This window comes from Saimiri boliviensis, chromosome 8 (genome assembly GCF_048565385.1).
Source record: "Saimiri boliviensis isolate mSaiBol1 chromosome 8, mSaiBol1.pri, whole genome shotgun sequence".
Classification (NCBI taxonomy): domain Eukaryota; kingdom Metazoa; phylum Chordata; class Mammalia; order Primates; family Cebidae; genus Saimiri; species Saimiri boliviensis.
In genome coordinates, this window is record NC_133456.1 from 62,960,271 (window position 1) to 62,979,378 (window position 19,108).

Genomic DNA, 19,108 nt, shown 5'->3' on the forward strand with positions numbered 1-19,108 from the left:
CATTTTTGCTGATTGGTCCATGAATCCCCTCTATCACCCTCCTTACCTACTCAGTCAGTAAGCCCTCTTGGTTCTGTCTCAGAAGTACATGCTCGGTTCCACCATTTCTACTCCGTGGTTACTAACTGAGCTCCTAACCACCATTATTCCCTGCGTGGACACCTACAGGTGCCTACTCTCTGGTTTGTGTGGTTTCACTCTAGCGCCCTCTACAGTTCATTTTCCTCACAGCTGCTGAAATAATCTGTGCTAAGTAGACCAGATGGGGTTCCACCCATTTGCTGGTTAAAGCCCTCCAGCAACTGACTTCCCATCCCACTAAGAATAAACTTCAGTTTCCCAGTGTGGCCTTTGAGCCTTTGCCTGGTCTTAACCCCATTTAGTGTTCTGGCCTCCTCTCCTGCCACTCCCCATTCACTTGCTCCGCTTTAGCCCCACTGACCTTCAAATATACCAAGCCCATTCCTGCTTCAGCAGTATGCATCCATTCTCTGTGCTAGAATGTCTGCGCACATCCTAGCATGGCCAGCTCCCCCTTTTCTTTCAGGACTATGCTCAAATGTTTTCTGAGAGGGGTCCTCCTAGCCGTTGAAGAACACAAGGTCCTCTCCATCACTCTCTTCTTCCTTACCCTGCCTAGTGCTTTGCTTTTCATTGCACTCACTGTGTGAATATTGTATTTTATTTGTTCCTGCCCCCTCATGTACACTTAACAGTGATCTCTTTAATCACTGTTTCACTGACTCCTAAAATAGAGATGATCTCCTGGTAGATACTCAATAAATATTTGTTGAATGAACTAACGAATGAGTGCAGGACCTGGCTGTGCAAGCCTTATTCTATGACTTTATAGTATTAAGTTCCTTCTTATCTAATAATATTCAAAATAGTCCTATAGCCTTTAGAAGAACAGTGAGGGTCTTTAATAGTAACACCATTAAGGCTAGGCACAGTGAGTGGCTCACACCTATAATCCCAGCACTTTGGGAGGCCGAGGCGGGCGGATCATGAGGTCAAGAGATCGAGGCAATCCTGGCCAACATGGTGAAACCCCATCTCTACTAAAAATTCAAAAATTAGCTGGGCGCGGTGGTGGGCACCTGTAGTCCCAGCCACTTGGGAGGCTGAGTCAGGAGAATCACTTGAACCCAGGAGGCAGAGGTTGCAGTAAACCGAGATTGCGCCAGTGCACTTCAGCCTGGGCAACAGAGCAAGACTCCATCTCAAAAAAAAAAAAAAAAAAAAAAAAAGTAACACTGATAAAAGAGAGGGATGTTTCTCCTTTTAAATAGATTTTATTATTTTTTATTATTTGTAATGAGGAGAGGTAGAGTTTTTAGAAAACTAAATGGGGTTGAGAAGAGGCAAGAACTCAAAGGCCACATTGGGAAACTGAGATGTATTCTTAGTATGATGGGAATTCAGTCACTGGAGGGCACAGTGAGATAGTGTCTCACTAGGTCACCCGAAGGGATTGTCTGAGACCACCCTGATGATCCATACCTTTCATAGTGTGAGCTTCTTGTATCCAGGACTAAGCCTGTCAATCCATTCATTTCTCTGCCAACAGCTATTGGTTCACAGGTGTGTCATATGAACCAAACTGGCCCAATCAGCCAGAAGGAAAGAACTTATTTTACATTATTAAACAAAAGACCCAATCTTCTAGATACAACCAAGGAAATAAATAGCCCCAGCTGCCACCATGATCATAAAAGAATCCCCTTTAGGATAAAGCCATCTGTTTGGGTAGTAGAAAAAGAAAGAAAATATGTGTCCTTGAGGACAGCACTGAGTCCCGGAATCAAGGCATCCTAAGGTCTAACGTTTCTTGGGCCCTGTGTTGAAGTTGAGGGTTCTGTAATTAGATTCAAAATAATCTTAGCTGAACCAGATGGTTCTTTTAAATAAAAATCTTGGAACTTTTGATGGAGAGAAAGTGAAATAGTTGGGGGGGCACCCAGGAAGTGAGCATCCACCACTCTGGAGCAGCCATTGTGTGCACTTGACCTTATCAAATGCTGTGGGTAACTTACCAGAGGTAGGTTCCTGAGTGAAATTAGAGCTTTTCTTAAGGATTTTTAAAAACCGGGATCACAGATTATATGGTAAATGTACCTGATAGCAATAGCTTGAGCACACCTGTAGAATGACCCTGCGAGGCAGACACACCTGAACATGTGTTCCGACCTAGGGAATCGTGGAACAGCCAACCCAGAGACTCATTCTTACTTTCTTTGAGGAACATCTGAGCCCCCATCCTTTCCCGTGGAACACGAGCTGCACAGGGGATTGAGGCCTTGAGTTTGGGGTTGCATGAAGGTTGCCAGGTGGAGGTCGTTGAGGGGAGGGTGGTAAGTGAAAACACTGCAATACATAAACTGCACACCTTTTGCAAACAGTTGCGGTTCTTCTGCGCAGCCCTCCCAGACTGGCCTGTGCAGTCATCTTGTCCAACCCACCACCACTGGGCTATATATAAGGTGGTCCTCCTGCCCAGCCCGCTGCCACTGAACTCTGTCCCCTGTATGGAAACCCCCAGTAAAACCCCAGGTCTCATTTCCTAGCTCTGGGTCTCTTCAGCTCTTGAACCTGGTGCCTTCCCCACTGGGGTTAATAGGGATTTGGCACAACAGAGACCTAAGGGAACAGCATAAGGGCAAACTGTTTCTAGTGGCTGAAGTTGTACACTATGCAACTCAGGGATTGCAGCCATATTTCTGCCAGTGGAGAAGGCTGTTCTGCAATGGGTGTTCATGGGAACCAAGATGATATGGAGAGATGGGAAGTGACGCAGAGCAACCCAGATGGGGTGGGGCGGGGTCAGGTGGGCTCGCGGGTCAGTTCCCAATGTTGTTCCAAGGCCAGCTTCTTGCCTTTCACTGGCTGTGCTGTCTCAAGCTTTTCTAGATTCCGTGATGTAATCAGTTCCCCCTTTTCTTAATCTAATTTGACTTGCATTTGTTACTTACTAGCAAAGAGTCCTAACTAATTTGAATATAGCACCTGCGTTTAGCACCTTTACTAAATTCAGTAAATACTGGCCATATTGACACTGTGCATTTTAAAACTCACAAGTGAGTGTCTTTGGAAGAGAATTTGAGAACAGATTTTCTTTAGGAATACTTCTCTTCATTTCTAGTTCACTGGAAATAAAAAAAAAACAAAAAACCAAAAGACAAAGTTTTATGTTATACGTATTTTAGCACAATTTTACAAATAATAAAAAGAAAATAAGAGACTTCTGTAGCATTCATTTTACATTTCCCTTAAATATTCTGATTTATTTCAGATTATGAAGTTCTGAAAACTCCTCCTGGAAAAATAAGCGTTTGACATGTACCTTTATTGGGAGTTGCTGATTTTGTGCCAGCAAAGAGAACCCTGATATATTTCAAGTGACTTTTAGATGATTCCCTATCTCTTTTAGCAAAATCTGAAACTGTGATCTCATATGTATAATTTAGAATCCAAGCTTTACGTAAGACAGTGGAGAATGCATAATGCAAAATGTGACTCCCTTTTATGAGTGAGAAAACTGAGATGCAAGAGGTGAAATAATAATGTACATAAAACACCTAGCACAGGGTTAGCTCATGGGAGTCACCAAATGATTCGCTGTTCTGAGTACTGTTATTATCCATCATTGCATTGTTGGTAACTGAGCCATAACTAGACCCAGCTAAGTACTTGTGTGACTTTGAATAAGTCAGTCCTCAGCAAATTGTGGCTTTCTCAGAAATAAGTTCAGTGACAAAAGGAGACAATGCAGGTAAAATGCTGACACTGAACATGCCACACCAGAAACTCCCGGCAAGTGTTAGCAAGGGCTAAGATGCAGATTCAAGGCTGGGCCTGGTGACTGATGCCTGTAATCCCAGCACTTTGGGAGGCTGAGGCAGGAGGATTATTTGAGTCCAGGAGTTAAGAGACCAACCTAGGCAACATAGTGAGACCATCCCCCATCTCTATTTCAATTTTGTGTATTTTTTAAAAGATGCAGATTCAAGCAGCCTTTTTCTGTGGGGGCAGGTATGACTTGAAATGGTGACTCAGCTTCTATATATAATAAATGATACACCAATCTCAGTCTCCTGGTACTCATTCAAAGCTGAAGGAATGTGGCCAGGCATAGTGGCTCATGCCTGTAATCCCAGCACTTTGGGAGACTGAGGTGTGTGAAATCTGCTTGAGGTCAGGAGTTTGAGACCAGCCTGACCAACTTGATGAAAGCTGGTCTTTACCAAAAATATAAAAATTAGCCAGGCATGGTGGCAGGTGCCTATAATCCCAGCTACTCAGGAGACTGAGTCATGAGACTCGCTTGAACCCGGGAGGCAGAGGTTGCAGTGAGCCAAGATTGCACCACTGCAATCTAGCCTGAGCGACAGAGTGAGACCTTGTCCCAAATTTAAAAAAAAATGTTTTCCAGCAGTTCAAATCTGATTCACAGTAAGGTAGAGTATTGAGACATAAAATAATGTGCTTTTTGCTGCCCTGCCTAGCCTAGTTTTGGCTTGGATATAAAACTTTTAGAGAAAAATGAAGGCTTCTGATAAATTTCATGTTAGTATTTAATAATTATAACAACTAATGCTGAATGATGACTTAAAATATGTCAGGTGCCTTATTAAGCACTTCACTACGTTATTTCATTTGATCTTCGTAATAACCTAAGAGGTAGGAACTCATATTGGATAGGGCAATATCTTTCCATTGCAAGTGATAGAATGTCAGCTTATTCGTTTGTATCACTTAGTCATAAAAGGAGTTTTAACTGATTCATAAAACTGGAAAGTGCAAAAAGATAAAGCTTCAGTCACAGGTGAAGCCAGGATTTCCAACCATCTTGCCTCCTTTTAAGCTCTGCTTCCTTCTGTGTGAGTGACACTCTCAGGTGAGTTTTCTCCACTTAAGAATTCCCGATAGGTCTGGGCATGCAGCCTCTTCCTCTAGTATCCCCTAAGGGGAAAACTCCATCCAGCCAAAGTCCCAGGGTGGCCTGTGTTGGCCTCACTTGGATCACGTGTATATCCAATCACTGATGGATGTGCCTACAGCTGGTGGGAGGAGCAGCTGATTTAACCCCTCCAAGCCTCACAGACTGAGAACAGAAAGAGTGGTGTCTCCAAAATAAAATGAAGGTGCTTTTACCAGAAAGTCCAAAAACGGATGCCACTAAGAAACCCCAGAATCCGGCCGGGCACGGTGGCTCACACCTATAATCCCAGCACTTTGGGAGGCCGAGACAGGTGGATCACGAGGGCAAGAGATCGAGACCATCCTGGTCAACATGGTGAAACCCTGTCTCTACTAAAAATATAAAAATCAGCTGGGCATGTTGGTGCACACCTGTAGTCCCAGCTACTCGGGAGGCTGAGGCAGGAGAATTGCTTGAACCCAGGAGACGACAGAGGTTGCGGTGAGCCGAGATCGCGTCATTGCACTCTAGCCTGGGTAACAAGAGTGAAACTCTGTCTCAAAAAAAAAAAAAAAAAAAAAAAAACGAAAGAAACCCCAGAATCCAAAGCAGATGTCCATTATCATCAGTATAGCCATTTTACAGGTGAGGAAACTGAGGGCTAAAGGTGGTTAAAGCACTTGCCCAAGATAGGACAGCCAAGTGGCAGGCCTAGAATTTGAAGTAAGTTCATGTGTTTCTAGAGCAAAACTGCTAACCACCATGCTGTACCTGAGAACAAATCTCACAATTTGAAACATTTGATAGCTTTCTAGAACCTCTCTAGTTTTTTGTAATTGTTCAAATTTTGTAAGAAAAACACAAGTTATGAAAATGATCCTACTTCAAGTATAAGTTTTTATATATTTACATATTTATATACACACACCCACATATATTGGGTATAACTCTGAAAGACAGTATACCAAAAAAGATTTTTTTGAGACAAGGTTTCTCGTTCTTGTTGCCCAGGCTCGAGTGCAATGGCTCACTGCAACCCCCACCTCCCAGGTTCAAGCAATTCTCCTGCCTCAGCCTCCCGAGCAGCTGGGATTACAGCACTTGCCACCATGCCCCGCTAATTTTGTATTTTTTTTTTTTTTTTTTTTTGAGACGGCGTTTTGCTCTTGTTACCCAGGCTGGAGTGCAATGGCGCGATCTCGGCTCACCGCAACCTCCGCCTCCTGGGTTCAGGCAATTCTCCTGCCTCAGCCTCCTGAGTAGCTGGGATTACAGGCACGCGCCACCATGCCCAGCTAATTTTTTGCACCTTTAGTAGAGACGGGGTTTCACAATGTTGACCAGGATGGTCTCGATCTCTTGACCTCGTGATCCACCCGCCTCGGCCTCCCAAAGTGCTGGGATTACCGGCTTGAGCCACCGTGCCCGGCATTTTTTTTTTTTTTTTTTGAGACAGAGTCTCACTCTGTTGCCCAGGCTGCAATGCAGTGGCACAGCCTCAGCTCACTGCAAACCTCCACCTCCTGGACTCAGGCGATTCTCCTACCCCAGTCTCCCAAATATCCGGGATTACAGGCACGTGCTACCATGCCCAGCTAATTTTTGTATTTTCAGTAGAGACGGGGTTTCACCATGTTGGCTAGGCTGATCTCGAACTCCTGACCTCAGGGGATCCATCTCAGCATCCCAAAGTGCTGGAATTACAGGCATGAGCCACTGTGCCCAGCCAGTATACCAAAATTTTAACAGTAATTATGAAATTGGAATTGAGTGCCCCCCTACATTTGCCAGTAGTAGTTGAAAATTTTCTATGATGTATGCACAACTTGTATATGCATTAAATAACTTACAGTATATAAATTACCATAAAAATTAAAAATCCCTTGATAGTCTGAGGCTTAAGAAGCTGGAAATTAGTTGGGGAGACCATTTTTCTTCGTTTCCTCCAAGTTTCAAAGTCCTTTGTGTTCTTTTTCAGGAAATTAGAAATGCCCCTTTGCGAAATATGTAATCCTCATGTAATTCTTCTCCCTCGTATGTCAACAGCCATTTATTTCAAACTAGCACTGCCGATTCATATTTTAAAATCTCAATAACATGTTAATTTGGAAAGAAGAAGGAGATGGAGAAATAAAATCTCCTATATGTTAGGAACAATCATAAGGGAAAAAATGAAATGAGAATAATCCAGGTACCTTCATAGAATAAACCCAAATGTGAATGACCTCCATGAATGGCAAATGGATGGATTAGGAAGGTAGAGATGGTAAAGGTCTGTTGTGGAAATTGTTCCCTGCACATGAGCACTCAGGAAGGCTGGGCATGGGAGACTGAAGACCAGTCCATGCCAGGAACCCTGCGTAGGGGCTTCATCTGCTCAGAGAGGGCTCTTTTTCTAACTTACTTGTGTGTGGTTCCAAATGGAACATAATGATTAAAAGCATGGCCTCTTACGTCCAGCTCTCTGGATTTGAATCCTTGCTGTGACACTGATTTTAAAGGTTATGTATGTGCACGATGATGTCTAAAAGCAAACACACGCACGTGTACACATAGCTGTAATCACCAACATTAGGCACTGAACACCTACTATGCATTAGACCTAGACTTTAAGAATACAGCCTCACTGGGAGGCCAAGGCGGGTGGATCACGAGGTCAGCAGCCTGGCCAACATGGTGAAACCCCATCTCTACTAAAAATACAAAAATTAGCCGAGCATGGTGGTGGGCACCTGTAATCCCAGCTACTCGGGAGATGGAGGAGGAGAATTCCTTGAACCCGAGAGGTGAAGATTGTAGTGAGCTCAGATCATGCCACTGTACTCCAGCCTGGGTGACAGAGTGACACTCCATCTAAAAAAGAAAAGAAAAGAAAAGAATACAGCCTCATTTCAGATATCATGAGCCAAGCTAAATATGTACTATTAATAATTAAATGCATTTATCAAATAATGTCATTAAGCCCTCCATGGAGTTTTTGGCACTCTGTTGGCATTATTCATATAATACCATGACTTCAAGGCAATTGTCAGCTCTTCTGTCTGTCTTGAAAGATTTATGATATTTGATTTAACTCGAAACCATGGGTCATTAAAAGTGATTTAACTGTTAGCAAAGTCCTTAGTGTCATGTATGGGTTCTGAGTGAAGAATCTAATCATGGCATCAAGGGAGAACATTTTTGTCAGGGGATTCATGCCTTCCAAAGCCTGTGGTTTGCAGGGAGCTTTAGGAGTGACTCTCACTGCCAACACTTGGCATGGCTATAATTATCCATCACCAGACTCTCTGTCTAGTGATCGGCTGTATCAAAGTGTTGTTTCCACTTCCTTAACTGCCACTCTCGCCTCATTTGCAGACCTTCTCTGTGTTAAAATAGCAAAAATGGTTTCATCTTGCAAAACATTCCACTAGGGAGGAGGACACCACTAATCTATTCTTCCCATAAGGTGAGCATATTCAGCTTCTTAAAATTCATCTTCTACCATTCCCCCCCAACGTATTTCTGTTTCCTTCTGTAAGTAAAACTAGTTGCCAACAGCACAGTTTGGGGCTGTATTTGAAAGAAGTGTGATTTTCCATCCAACTTACCCTGCCAGTCTGTATGGCAGCCTCAGGTGCACCTGAGTTAATTTAGCTTGACAGTTCAGGAGAAGCACTGATAAGAGAACTAGCAGGAAAACAGCAGAGAAGAGGGTCTGAGTAGAACCAATTACTCGCTTTAATAATTCAGTGTGTTTTGCAGTAATAGGCTACAAAGTAAATAGCACTACACATAAATGCCGTATTTCATTATTTATACACTCCAGAAACTGAAGTTTAATTAAGTCACACGCTTGAGACTTTTAAGCGATTAAGGAGATGCTTGTCTCAGGCACCATGGAGAGGAAGCATGGAAGTTGCTTCTCCCTCCAAGCCTTCTGTGTTACTCTGAATATCATTTTTCATTTGAGTGTGGGGAACACTCAAGCCAGGACAACTGGGGCAACATTTTTGAAACTTCACTTGTTCCCACATGGCATCACAATTTTTTTTTTCTTTCTTTCTTTTTGAGATGTGGTTTTGCTCTTGTTGCCCGGCTGGAGTACAGTGGCTTGATCTTGACTCACTGCAGCCTGTGCCTTCCAGGTTCAAGTGATTCTCCTGCCTCAGCATCCCTAGTAGCTGGAATAACAGGTGCCTGCCACCACATCCAGCTAATATTTTTATATTTTTAGTAGAAATGGGGTTTCACCGTGCTGGCCAGGCTGATCTCGAACTCCTGACCTGAGGTGATCCACCTGCCTTGGCCTCCCAAAGTACTGGATTACAGGCGAGAGCTACTGCACCTGGCCCACAAGTCTTATAATACTGCTACACTACCATTACCTGCTTTAAAATTTTTTTACATCTATCCGTGTTATAAACATAAGTGCATTGATGTATTTATTTAATAACAGCTTTATTGCAGTTGAACTCAAATACCTTTTAAAAGTATACAATTCAGGCGGGGCATGGTGGCTCACACCTGTAATCCCAGCACTTTTGGGGGGCTGAGGTGGGCGGATCACGAGGTCAGGAGTTCACGATCAGCCTGGTGAACATGGCAAAACCCTGTCTCTATTAAAAATACAAAAAAATTGGCTGGGCATGGTGGTGCATGCCTGTAATCCCAGCTACTTGGGAGGCTGAGGCAGGGGAATTGCTTGAACCAGAAGGTTGCAGTGAGCTGAGGTCGCACCACTGCGCCCCAGCCTGGGTTACAGAGCGAGACTCTGTCTCAAAAAAAAAAAAAAAAAAAGGGTACTCTTCTGTGGTTTTTAGTTTATTCAAAGAATTGTGCCTCCATCACCACCATCGAATTTCAGAACATTTTCATCACCCCAAAAAGAAACCCTGTACCCATTAAGCCATTAGTCACTTCCCATTTGCCCCTCCCCCTTAGTACTCATAGCCGTTAATCTCTGCTCTTCTCTTCCACCCTCCCTTCTTCCTTCCCTTCCTTCTTTCCTTCCTTTCCCTTACTTTCTTCCCTTTCTTTCCTTTCTCTCTTTCTTTTTTTTTTTTTTTTTGAGTCAGTCTTGCTCTGTCACCCAGGATGGAGTGCAGTGGTATGATCTTGGCTCACTGCAACCTCCACCCCCTGGGTTCAAGTGATTCTCCTGCCTCAGCCACACGAGTAGCTTGGATTGCAGGCACCCACCACCATGCCCAGGTAAGTTTTGTATTTTTAGTGGAGATGGGGTTTCTCCATGTTGGCCAGGCTGGTCTCAAACTTCTGGCCTCATGTGATCTGCCCTTCTCGTCCTCCCAAAGTGTTGGGATTACAGGCATGCACCACCACACCTAGCTAATATATGTATCTTTAGTAGAGATGTGTTTCTCCAAGGTGGACAGGCTGGTCTCAAACTCTTGATCTCAAGTGATCTGCCCACCTTGGCCTCCCAAAATGATGGGATTACAGGCGTGAGCCACCGCCCCTGGCCTCATTGATCCACTTCCTATTTCTGTGGCTTTGCCTATTCTGGACTTTTCATATATGTGGAATCATAAAATATATGGCTTTTTACATTTTCATGATGTTCACAGGTTTGCTGTTTTCAAGGTTCATTTATGTTGTAGCATGCATTGTATCATACTTGATTCCTTCTTTTTGCCAGTTACTATTCCATCGTATGGATATACCACATTTGATGTGTCAGTTCACCAGTTAATGGACATTTAATTTGGACTTTTTGGCTATTTGGAATAATGCTGCTATTTGAACATTTGTGTATAACCTTTTATGTGGACACATGTTTTCAATTCTTGCAGGTATATATAACTAGGAGAGGAACTTCTGGATCATATGGTACCTTCTATATTTAACATTCTCAGGAACTGCCAAACCTTTCCAAAGTGGCTGTACCAGTTTCTAATACCACCAGCAATGTTTGAGGGTCCTAGTTTCTCCACATCCTAAGTACATTTATTTTTAAAAGAAATTTGATATCGGAAAGCCAGAAATTGTCAGTAATAACATAAATAGAAGGTAATTATCAAATCAAACACTAAGAACACTAAATGTTGTTCATTTCTGGCTTGATATTCTTGCCTGCTAAAGGTTCTATTGTCTTTTCAATTGAAAGGGAGGATTAGGCAATATCAGAAAAGTGTTCAAGACATGTAAGCAGCATGCTGAGTCGAGTGCAGTGGCTCATGCCTATAATCCCAATACTTTCGGAGGCAGACAGAGGAGGATCACTTGATCCCAGGAGTTCAAGACCAGTCTGGGAAATATAGTGAGACTCCCTCTCTACAAAAATATAAAAATACAAAAGAGTAAGAAAGGCCAGGCGCAGTGGCTCATGCCTGTAATCCCAGCACTTTGGTGGGGCCAAGGCAGGCAGATCCCAAGGTCAGGAGTTTTGAGTCCAGCGTGGCCAACATGGTGAAACCTGTTCTCTACTAAATATACAAACATTAGCTGGGTATTATGGTGGGTACCTGTAATCCCAGCTACTGGGGAGGCTGAGGCAGGAGAATCATTTGCACCTGGGAAGTGAAGGCTGCAGTGACCCGGGATTGTGCCATTGCACTCCAGCCTGGGAGACAGGGCAAGACTTTATCTCAAAAAACAAAACAATAATTTTTTAAAAAAAGAATAGGAAAATATTAAAATTCTTAAAATGTATCAAGCTTAGACTTTCTTGTTCTTAGATGTTGAAAAAGCACTGAAAATGGAATAGCTTTCTCACTGTGTGACTCAATGTTATTTGCTGCATTGGAGTCGAAATGTTTGCTGGCACCAATGCATCACCCCATTGGAATATGTGGAATTAGGAGGCAGCAGGTCTTATGCAAGACCATTTCCGCTTACATTGCACAAGTAATCCAGAGATGGCTGGGGTAGCGTTTGCTATGCTTTTTGTTTTCTTCTCTTAGTCTGATGTTTTCCTTTAGAACTTGGGTAGATTTGGCTGGGTGTGGTGGCTTATGCCTGTAATCCCAGCACTTTGGGAGGCCAAGACGGATGGATCACAAGGTCAGAAGATCAAGCCCATCCTGGCCAACATGGTGAAACCTCGTCTCTACTAAAATACAAAAAATTAGCCATTAGCCAGGCATGGTGGCACGCGCCTGTAGTCCCAGGAAGCTGAGGCAGGGGAATCGCTTGAACCCAGGAGACGGAGGTTGCAGTGAGCCAAGATCATGCCACTGTACTCCAGCCTGGTGACAAAGCAAGACTGTCTCAAAAAAAAAAAGAAAGAAAGAAAGAAAAGAAAAAGAAAAACTTGAGTAAATTTGAGAAACTATCAAAATTGCTATTTTTTTGATAGGATCATAGATATTAACCCAGTAATTCCGTTTCTGGGAATGTAGTCTTAGGAGAGGAGAGGTGAGATGTGAGCTCAGATCCCTGGTTCCTGACCATAGCTGAACTATGGGTGATAACAAATGTGTAAATATGCAGACTCCAGGACCTCACCCAAGACTCATGGATTCTGATGGGAGTCTGCAGAATGACAAACAGTGCAGGTGATTAAGATGCATGGCCGGGTAGGGAATCCCCTGCCCTACATGGTGTCTGGCATCTCTTCCAGCCACAAAACTGGAAGGATGGTCAAGATTTGGGTAAGGGTCATAGCAGTGAGCGACAAGGAAGGAATGGGTCAGCGGACATTCCAAAGGATCAATCAGGTGAATATGAGCAAGGCAGAGTCAAAGTTAATTAGAAACATCTTTTTAGGACCAATGATATGACTTTCATTTTGACTGCTGAGTTGTAAGTTTGTTTCAAATTGGATTAAGGAGGAGGGGATTTATTGGCTTAATAACAAAAATGCCCAAGGTTAGGGTCAGGTGCACCTAGATCCAGGTAGTATCAGCAGAGATCTGCCCTGCCGTCATCTGGTCCTGTTTTTCCACTGTGATTAGTCGATTCCTGTTCAGGCTCTACCAGCATGGTTACTGGGATCATTGCCATCAGCCCCTGCCTTAGCAACAGGTCCTTAAAATTCCTGGACAGCAAATGTTCACTCCAGTCCTCTTTTATAAAGTAAAAATAAGAACATTATTAACCATTAGTTAGAGCACTGCTGGAATTCCCTATTACCCATTCCCTGTCCAATCCTAGTCATTCAAGGAGTTAAGAAGTCCTAGGTCCCTAGACTGCACTCCTGGGTCCTCAAAGTCTTGAGTGACATTTGAGAGGTGCTGAGTGCCATCAGTAGGAGGTGGTGAAAGCCACACCATACCAGGGCCAGTGAACTTTATTATGCATTGTGACTGCACAGCACTAACACTGATTACCTAAAGCAGGCGTCCCAAAACTACGGCCCGGCCCCCGGGCCGCATGCGGCCCCCTGAGGCCATTTATCCGGCCCCCCACCGCACTTCAGGAAGGGACACCTCTTTCATTGGTGGTCAGTGAGAGGAGCACAGTATGTGGCGGCCCTCCAATGGTCTGAGGGACAGTGAACTGGCCCCCTGTGTAAAAAGTCTGGGGACGCCTGACCTAAAGCCTGAGATGTTTCATGTAATGTGAGAAGTAATAGGGTGAGGCCAGCAAAGGTCTCATTAAATCCCAACCACTGATACTTGAACTGGCACCAGGAGAGGTTTTATTTTTCTTTTTTAGTACCTGTCACCAGACACTGTGAAAGATTGTCATCCCTAGCCCCTGCTTTTTGTACTGTGCAGACCCAAATCACTGAAGCCTGCAAAGAAGAGAAGAAGTGGCCTGCTGTCTTGCAGGCCAGTGCATGCCTTTTTTAATTAAAAAAAAAAGTCAAATAGTTTGGGGCCACAAAAAAAATATAGATAATAACAAAATGAAGTGCCCACCACTCAGCTTAAGGAATAAAATTTTAATCAGAAATAACCACTGTCGGGCCAGGCATGGTGGCTCATCCCTATAATCCCAGCACTTTGGGATGCCAAGGCAGGTGGATCACTTGAGGCCAGGAGTTTCAGGCCAGCCTGGCTAACCTGGCAAAACCCTGTCTCTGCTAAAAATGCACACAAAAAATAAACAGGCATGGTGGCCTGCGTTTGTAGTCCCAGCTATTCGGGAGGCTGAGGCATGAGAATTGCTTGAGCATTGGAGGTGGAGACTGCAGTGAGCTGAGATTGCACCACTGCACTCCAGCCTGGGCAACATAGTGAGATTCTGTCTTTTAAAAAAAGAAAAGAAAAGGGAAATAACCGCTATCCTTCATTTGTTTTTTGTTTTATTTTGTTTGAGATGGAGTCTAACTCTGTCATCCAGGCCGGAGTGCAGTTGCATGATCTCAGCTCACTGCAACCTCAGCATCCCAGATTCAAGCAATTCTCCTGCCTCAGCCTCCCAAGTAGCTGGGATTACAGGCACACGCCACCATGCCCGGCTAAATTTGTATTTTTAGTAGAGTCGGGGTTTCACCATGATGGCCAGGCTGGTCTGGAACTCCTGATCTCAAGTTATCTGCCCACCTTGACCTCCCAAAGTGCTGGGATTACAGGCATGAGCTACCGCACCAGCCTGTTATTCTTCATCCTCTGGTCTTATGTTGGTACGTGCCAGTCTGGTTTATCTTTTTTACACTGCTATATGATATTCACTTTAAAAACATATCAAATATGCCAGGTGCGGTGGCTCACACCTATAATCCCAACACTGGAATGTTGGGTGGATCACTTGAAGTTAGGAGTTCGAGATAAGGCTGAGGCAGGAGTGTCGCTTGAACCCTGGAGGCAGAGGAGGCAGGGGGGCACCGAGATGGTGCCATTGCACTCCAGCCTGGGCAACAAGAGCAAAACTCCATCTCAAAAAAGACAAAAAAAACAAAAACCCCATAGCAAATATATTCTCTTTTCTCCTTTGCATGGTCACTGAAGTTTATTTCCAATTTTTCATTATCAGTAAACAGGGCTGCTGTGAACATTCTTACATAGGTCTTATGCAAATGTGCAAGAGTTTCTTCAGGTTATATATGCAGGAGTTGGACTGGAGGGGTGGAGGTTGTACATCCATCTTCACCTGTGCTTAATGTTGCCAAGTGGCCCTCCAAAGTGTTCAGTCCAACTTGCACTGTCCCCACTAGTGCCTGCTCTGTCCCCTGCCCCATGTTCACATGAAAGCTCAATATGGTGAAGCTTCTATTTTATTTTGTAATTTTTGTCAATCATAAAATAAATGAATCTTATTTGGATTTATACTTCCCTGATTACTAAGATTAAAACTTGTTATCTTTGCAGAAGCCCAATATGGAAAGCTAAACCAGAAGTTGTTCTGTTTGAGGGCAGGCGAGGGTGTTCGTATTTAAGATACCTAAGTGATTGCCTTTATGTTGTTAGTCCGTTTGAATCATGCACATATCCCTAAATATCAGGCATAATTTTAAACAAATGAGTTTGCATTAAATCTCTTTTGTAGTGTATTTCAGCTAGTGTCTTGACTGATTTTTAGAAATGGACTGTCATTTTAGCATTATCTGTAACATCTCCTTGACGCCTCTTTACATGTTAATTGAGAGTTGGCCATAGCGAACCTGAAAACCCACCCATGAAGCCAAGGAAGAGACCAGGCATGTGAATCTTGCCAGTGGGGGTCCTTACATTCTTCAGGCAGTCCCCTGATTTAGTGCCGTTGTTCTGCTGTCCTCTCTGCATGGCATGCTCCTCCCCAAGATGGGCACATGGCTCACTACCTCCCCTCCTGCAGGTCATTTGCAGAGCTCACCTTAGTGAGGCCTTTTCTAAGGTGGCACTGTCAGGAATATACCGCCCTGGCCCGCCAGCCACACCTGGTACCCCCATCCTGCTCCACTATGTCTTCCTTTCATAGTACTCATCACTGTCTAGCTTTCTATATGTTATTTAGTTACCATCTGCTTTGACTATTGTTTCTGTGTTTCCCTTAATTCCCCACAGAATGTAACTTTTTCCAGTGCAGGTGTCTTTGTTTTGTTCACTGCTGTTTTCATAGCATAATGCCTACACAAAATAGTACTTAGTAAAGATTTGTTGATTAATAAATGGGCTGGAGTTAGCAAGGAAAAGAGGGCAGAGAAGAGCATTTCTGAGAGAAAGAGAGACAGACAATGTATGTGCCAAAACCTGGAGCCAACACAGCGTGGTCTCATGCACTGAAGTGAAACAGAATATGACTGTGATTATAAATAGCTGTCTCTCCAGGTTGGGGTGCTGGGGGCAGTTGTGAGAGATGTAAGTAGGAGCCATAGTCAGCAGCTTGGACTTACCTTGGGGGCAGTGGGGAGCTGTTGCATGATTTTAATAAAGACAATAACGCAATACTATTTGCATTTTAGAAGAACATCACCCTGGTACCAACCAGGAAAAAGCATAGGCTGGGGGTTAAAGATAACACTGGAGACAGGTGGACCACCCAGAGGGCTTTCTCAGTGACCCAAAGGAAGGGAGATGGTGGCCTCACCAGATAATGGCAGGGAGAATGGAGAGAAGTGGACAATTTCCAGAGATACCTGGGATATCTCTACTGTCTTTTCCTGTGATTCCCAAAGTAAATGGAATCCAAGTAACTCTCTGCATCTGCTCTTAGCTGAGCCATGAGGCCGTGCTTCTACTAAGCATGCTCGTAAGTAATCAAATTGGGAAGCTTTCCAAAATGCTCCACCCACATCTTCAACTTTCCTCCTGGTGAAAGAAATCTGGAGCAAGACTGCCATTATTCAACCATGCAGTGAATAATGGAGCAGCAAGCTGATTGAACTCGAAGTTTTTGGAAGGAAGGTAGCATTTGACATCCAAGTTCCACTGGTCTCCAAATCTTTTGTGCAAGTAAATTAGTTTCATTTGTCTCAGGGCACCTTTTCCAGGCCAACTTCTTCCAACTTGCCTGCAAATGTTTCTCAGTGGTGTGTTTGAGGCTTGGCTGCATCCCCTCGTCTGGAACAAATATTTTATTACTAGGAAATAGCTGGATGATGATTCTGGACCCTTGGACCCTATCCCTCTGTCAGCTGTTGACTCAGTATTTGGTACCTTGATCATTTTCAATTTAACCTGCCCCCTTTCCTGGCTGTTTCTCATTAATGTGAATTTCATACTGGAAGATGAGTTTCATACCATCACCTCACCAGTATTGGCGAGACGGTCAGGATTAACACCTGAGATGTAGTCAGGGCACATATGTTGTTTTCTTTGCTCACCTCCCAGACGTGCATGACTTTCTTTGGTCCAGTGGTCATGCATTCCACCCCAACCTAAAAACATCCAGATGATGGGAATATCTTGTTGCTTGTTTCACATGGGAAAGCCACAACCCACCCTCCTCTTGTTCAAGTTGCATTCAAATCTAATTTTCATGGCCTGTGCAAGTGGGAGCTCCACAGCCCTTGTGTCAGCTGTCGATGTTTAGCAATACTATTTCCAAACATGGGCCAGTAGGCAGCCAGCAGGCACTAGACAGCTGAGTGCTGGCAGAAAAAGCCTCAGACACCTATAGCAGTCCAAACAGTGACTCATCCTGCTATTGCCAGGATAAATAGAGGAATAAATGGTATTTTTCTCCAAGCAGGAAGAATTGTCAAAATGCTTATCACTGTATAAAATATAACAGATTGTGCCTGATCATGTTTTGAAATGTTCTAACCATTCACTAGCTGGTTTTTTGTTGTTTTTACTTTTTTGAGTTCAGTAATAGCTTTAACTTGTTTTCCTTCTTTCTAGGAGGCCTGGAGAACCCAGGAGTTTCCAAGCTGTGCTGCCACCCGAGCTCTGGATCCACCTGGCTGTGGTGGCCTGTGGCAGTCGGCTGGAGGAGACGCTGGTCATGCTGAAATCAGCTGTGCTCTTTAGCCACAGGAAGATCCAATTCCACATCTTCACTGAAGACTCTCTGAAGCCTGAGTTTGATAAGCAGGTGAATTTGCAGAAATCATGGCACAGTGTTTTACTGAGTACAAACAGACTACCTTTTAGGAACTGCATATTCTGTTGACTAATGTATTTTGCTGCATGTTCAATTGTGTGACCTTGAACACTTGACTCTGAGCATTGCTTTCTGGTAATACAGGGATAATAACACATACCTCCTAGAGATATGGTGAGAATTGAATGAGGACAGGGACTCACTCTATTACCCAGACTAGAGTACAGTGGTGTAATCTCAGCTCACTCACTACAGCCTCAACCTTCTAGGCTCAAGTGATCCTCCCACATCAGCCTCTCAAGTAGCTGGGACTATAGGTGTGTACTACCATGCCTGGCTAATTTTTATGTATTTTTTAATATAGAGACAGAATTTTGCCATGTTGCCCAGGTTGGCTTAAGCGGTCTACCTACCTCGGCCTCCCAAAGTGCTGAGATTACAGGCATGTGCCACTGTGCCCAGCCACTGTTTCTTTTTTCTTTTTCATTTTCTCTTTCTTTCTTTCTTTCTTTTTTCTTTCTTTCTTTTTTTAATGACAGAGGCTTGCTCTGTCACCCAGGCTGGAGTGCAGTGGTACAATCTCGGCTCATTGCACCCTCTGTCTCTTGGGTTCAAGCAATTCTTCTGCCTCAGCCTCCCGACTAGCTGGGATTATGGGCATATACCCCCATGCCTGGCTAATTTTAGTATTTTTAGTAGAAACAGGGTCTCACCATGTTGACTAGGCTGGTCTTGAACTTCTGATCTCAAATGATCCACCTGCCTGTCCCTCCCAAAGTGCTGGGGTTACAGGCATGAGCCACGGTGCCTGGCCATTGTTTGTTTGTTTTTTGTTTTTTTTTTTCATATGCAGTTGTGTATCTGTATGTTTGCACATATAGATATGCATATGTATATGTATGTGTATGTATAGGTATGTGTATGTATGTATCCCGATTAAATTGTATTTCTTTTACAAAATCAGGATTATACTCTGTATATTGTGGAACTTACTTTTCTGCACTTAAAACTGTATCATCAGACTTGTTGCAGTATTCTTAGCTCATTCTTTTTGTTGACTGCATACTATTTTATTACATGACCGAGTCCTCATTTATTTGACTATTCTGATACTGAAGAACAGGTAATGAGTCTTTTCCAGTAAAAAAGAAGAGCTTTGAAAAGGCCTCTTCTCCCAGGGTAGATACACACATGACCTTTGCAGATGAGGCTTTGTTTTCCTTGAGAGTTTTCTCTTGCAGTAAGTTCTCGAATGGTGGCAGAGCGAGAGGCTGGTTTGCTTTGTGTCCACTGACTTGAGTCAGCAGTGCTGTATGCTGTCACCAGGCTGGCTGC

General features: G+C 43.7%; 1 protein-coding gene across 1 annotated transcript in view; it reads left to right on the forward strand.

Moving 5' to 3' along the window:
* The window catches only part of GXYLT2 (glucoside xylosyltransferase 2), a 93,596-nt gene that overhangs the window by 4,998 nt on the left and 69,490 nt on the right, over positions 1-19,108 (forward strand). The window contains exon 2 of the mRNA XM_003939454.4: positions 17,572-17,764. Coding sequence (XP_003939503.2) covers positions 17,572-17,764 — 193 coding nt within the window. The remainder of the gene's footprint in view (positions 1-17,571; positions 17,765-19,108) is intronic.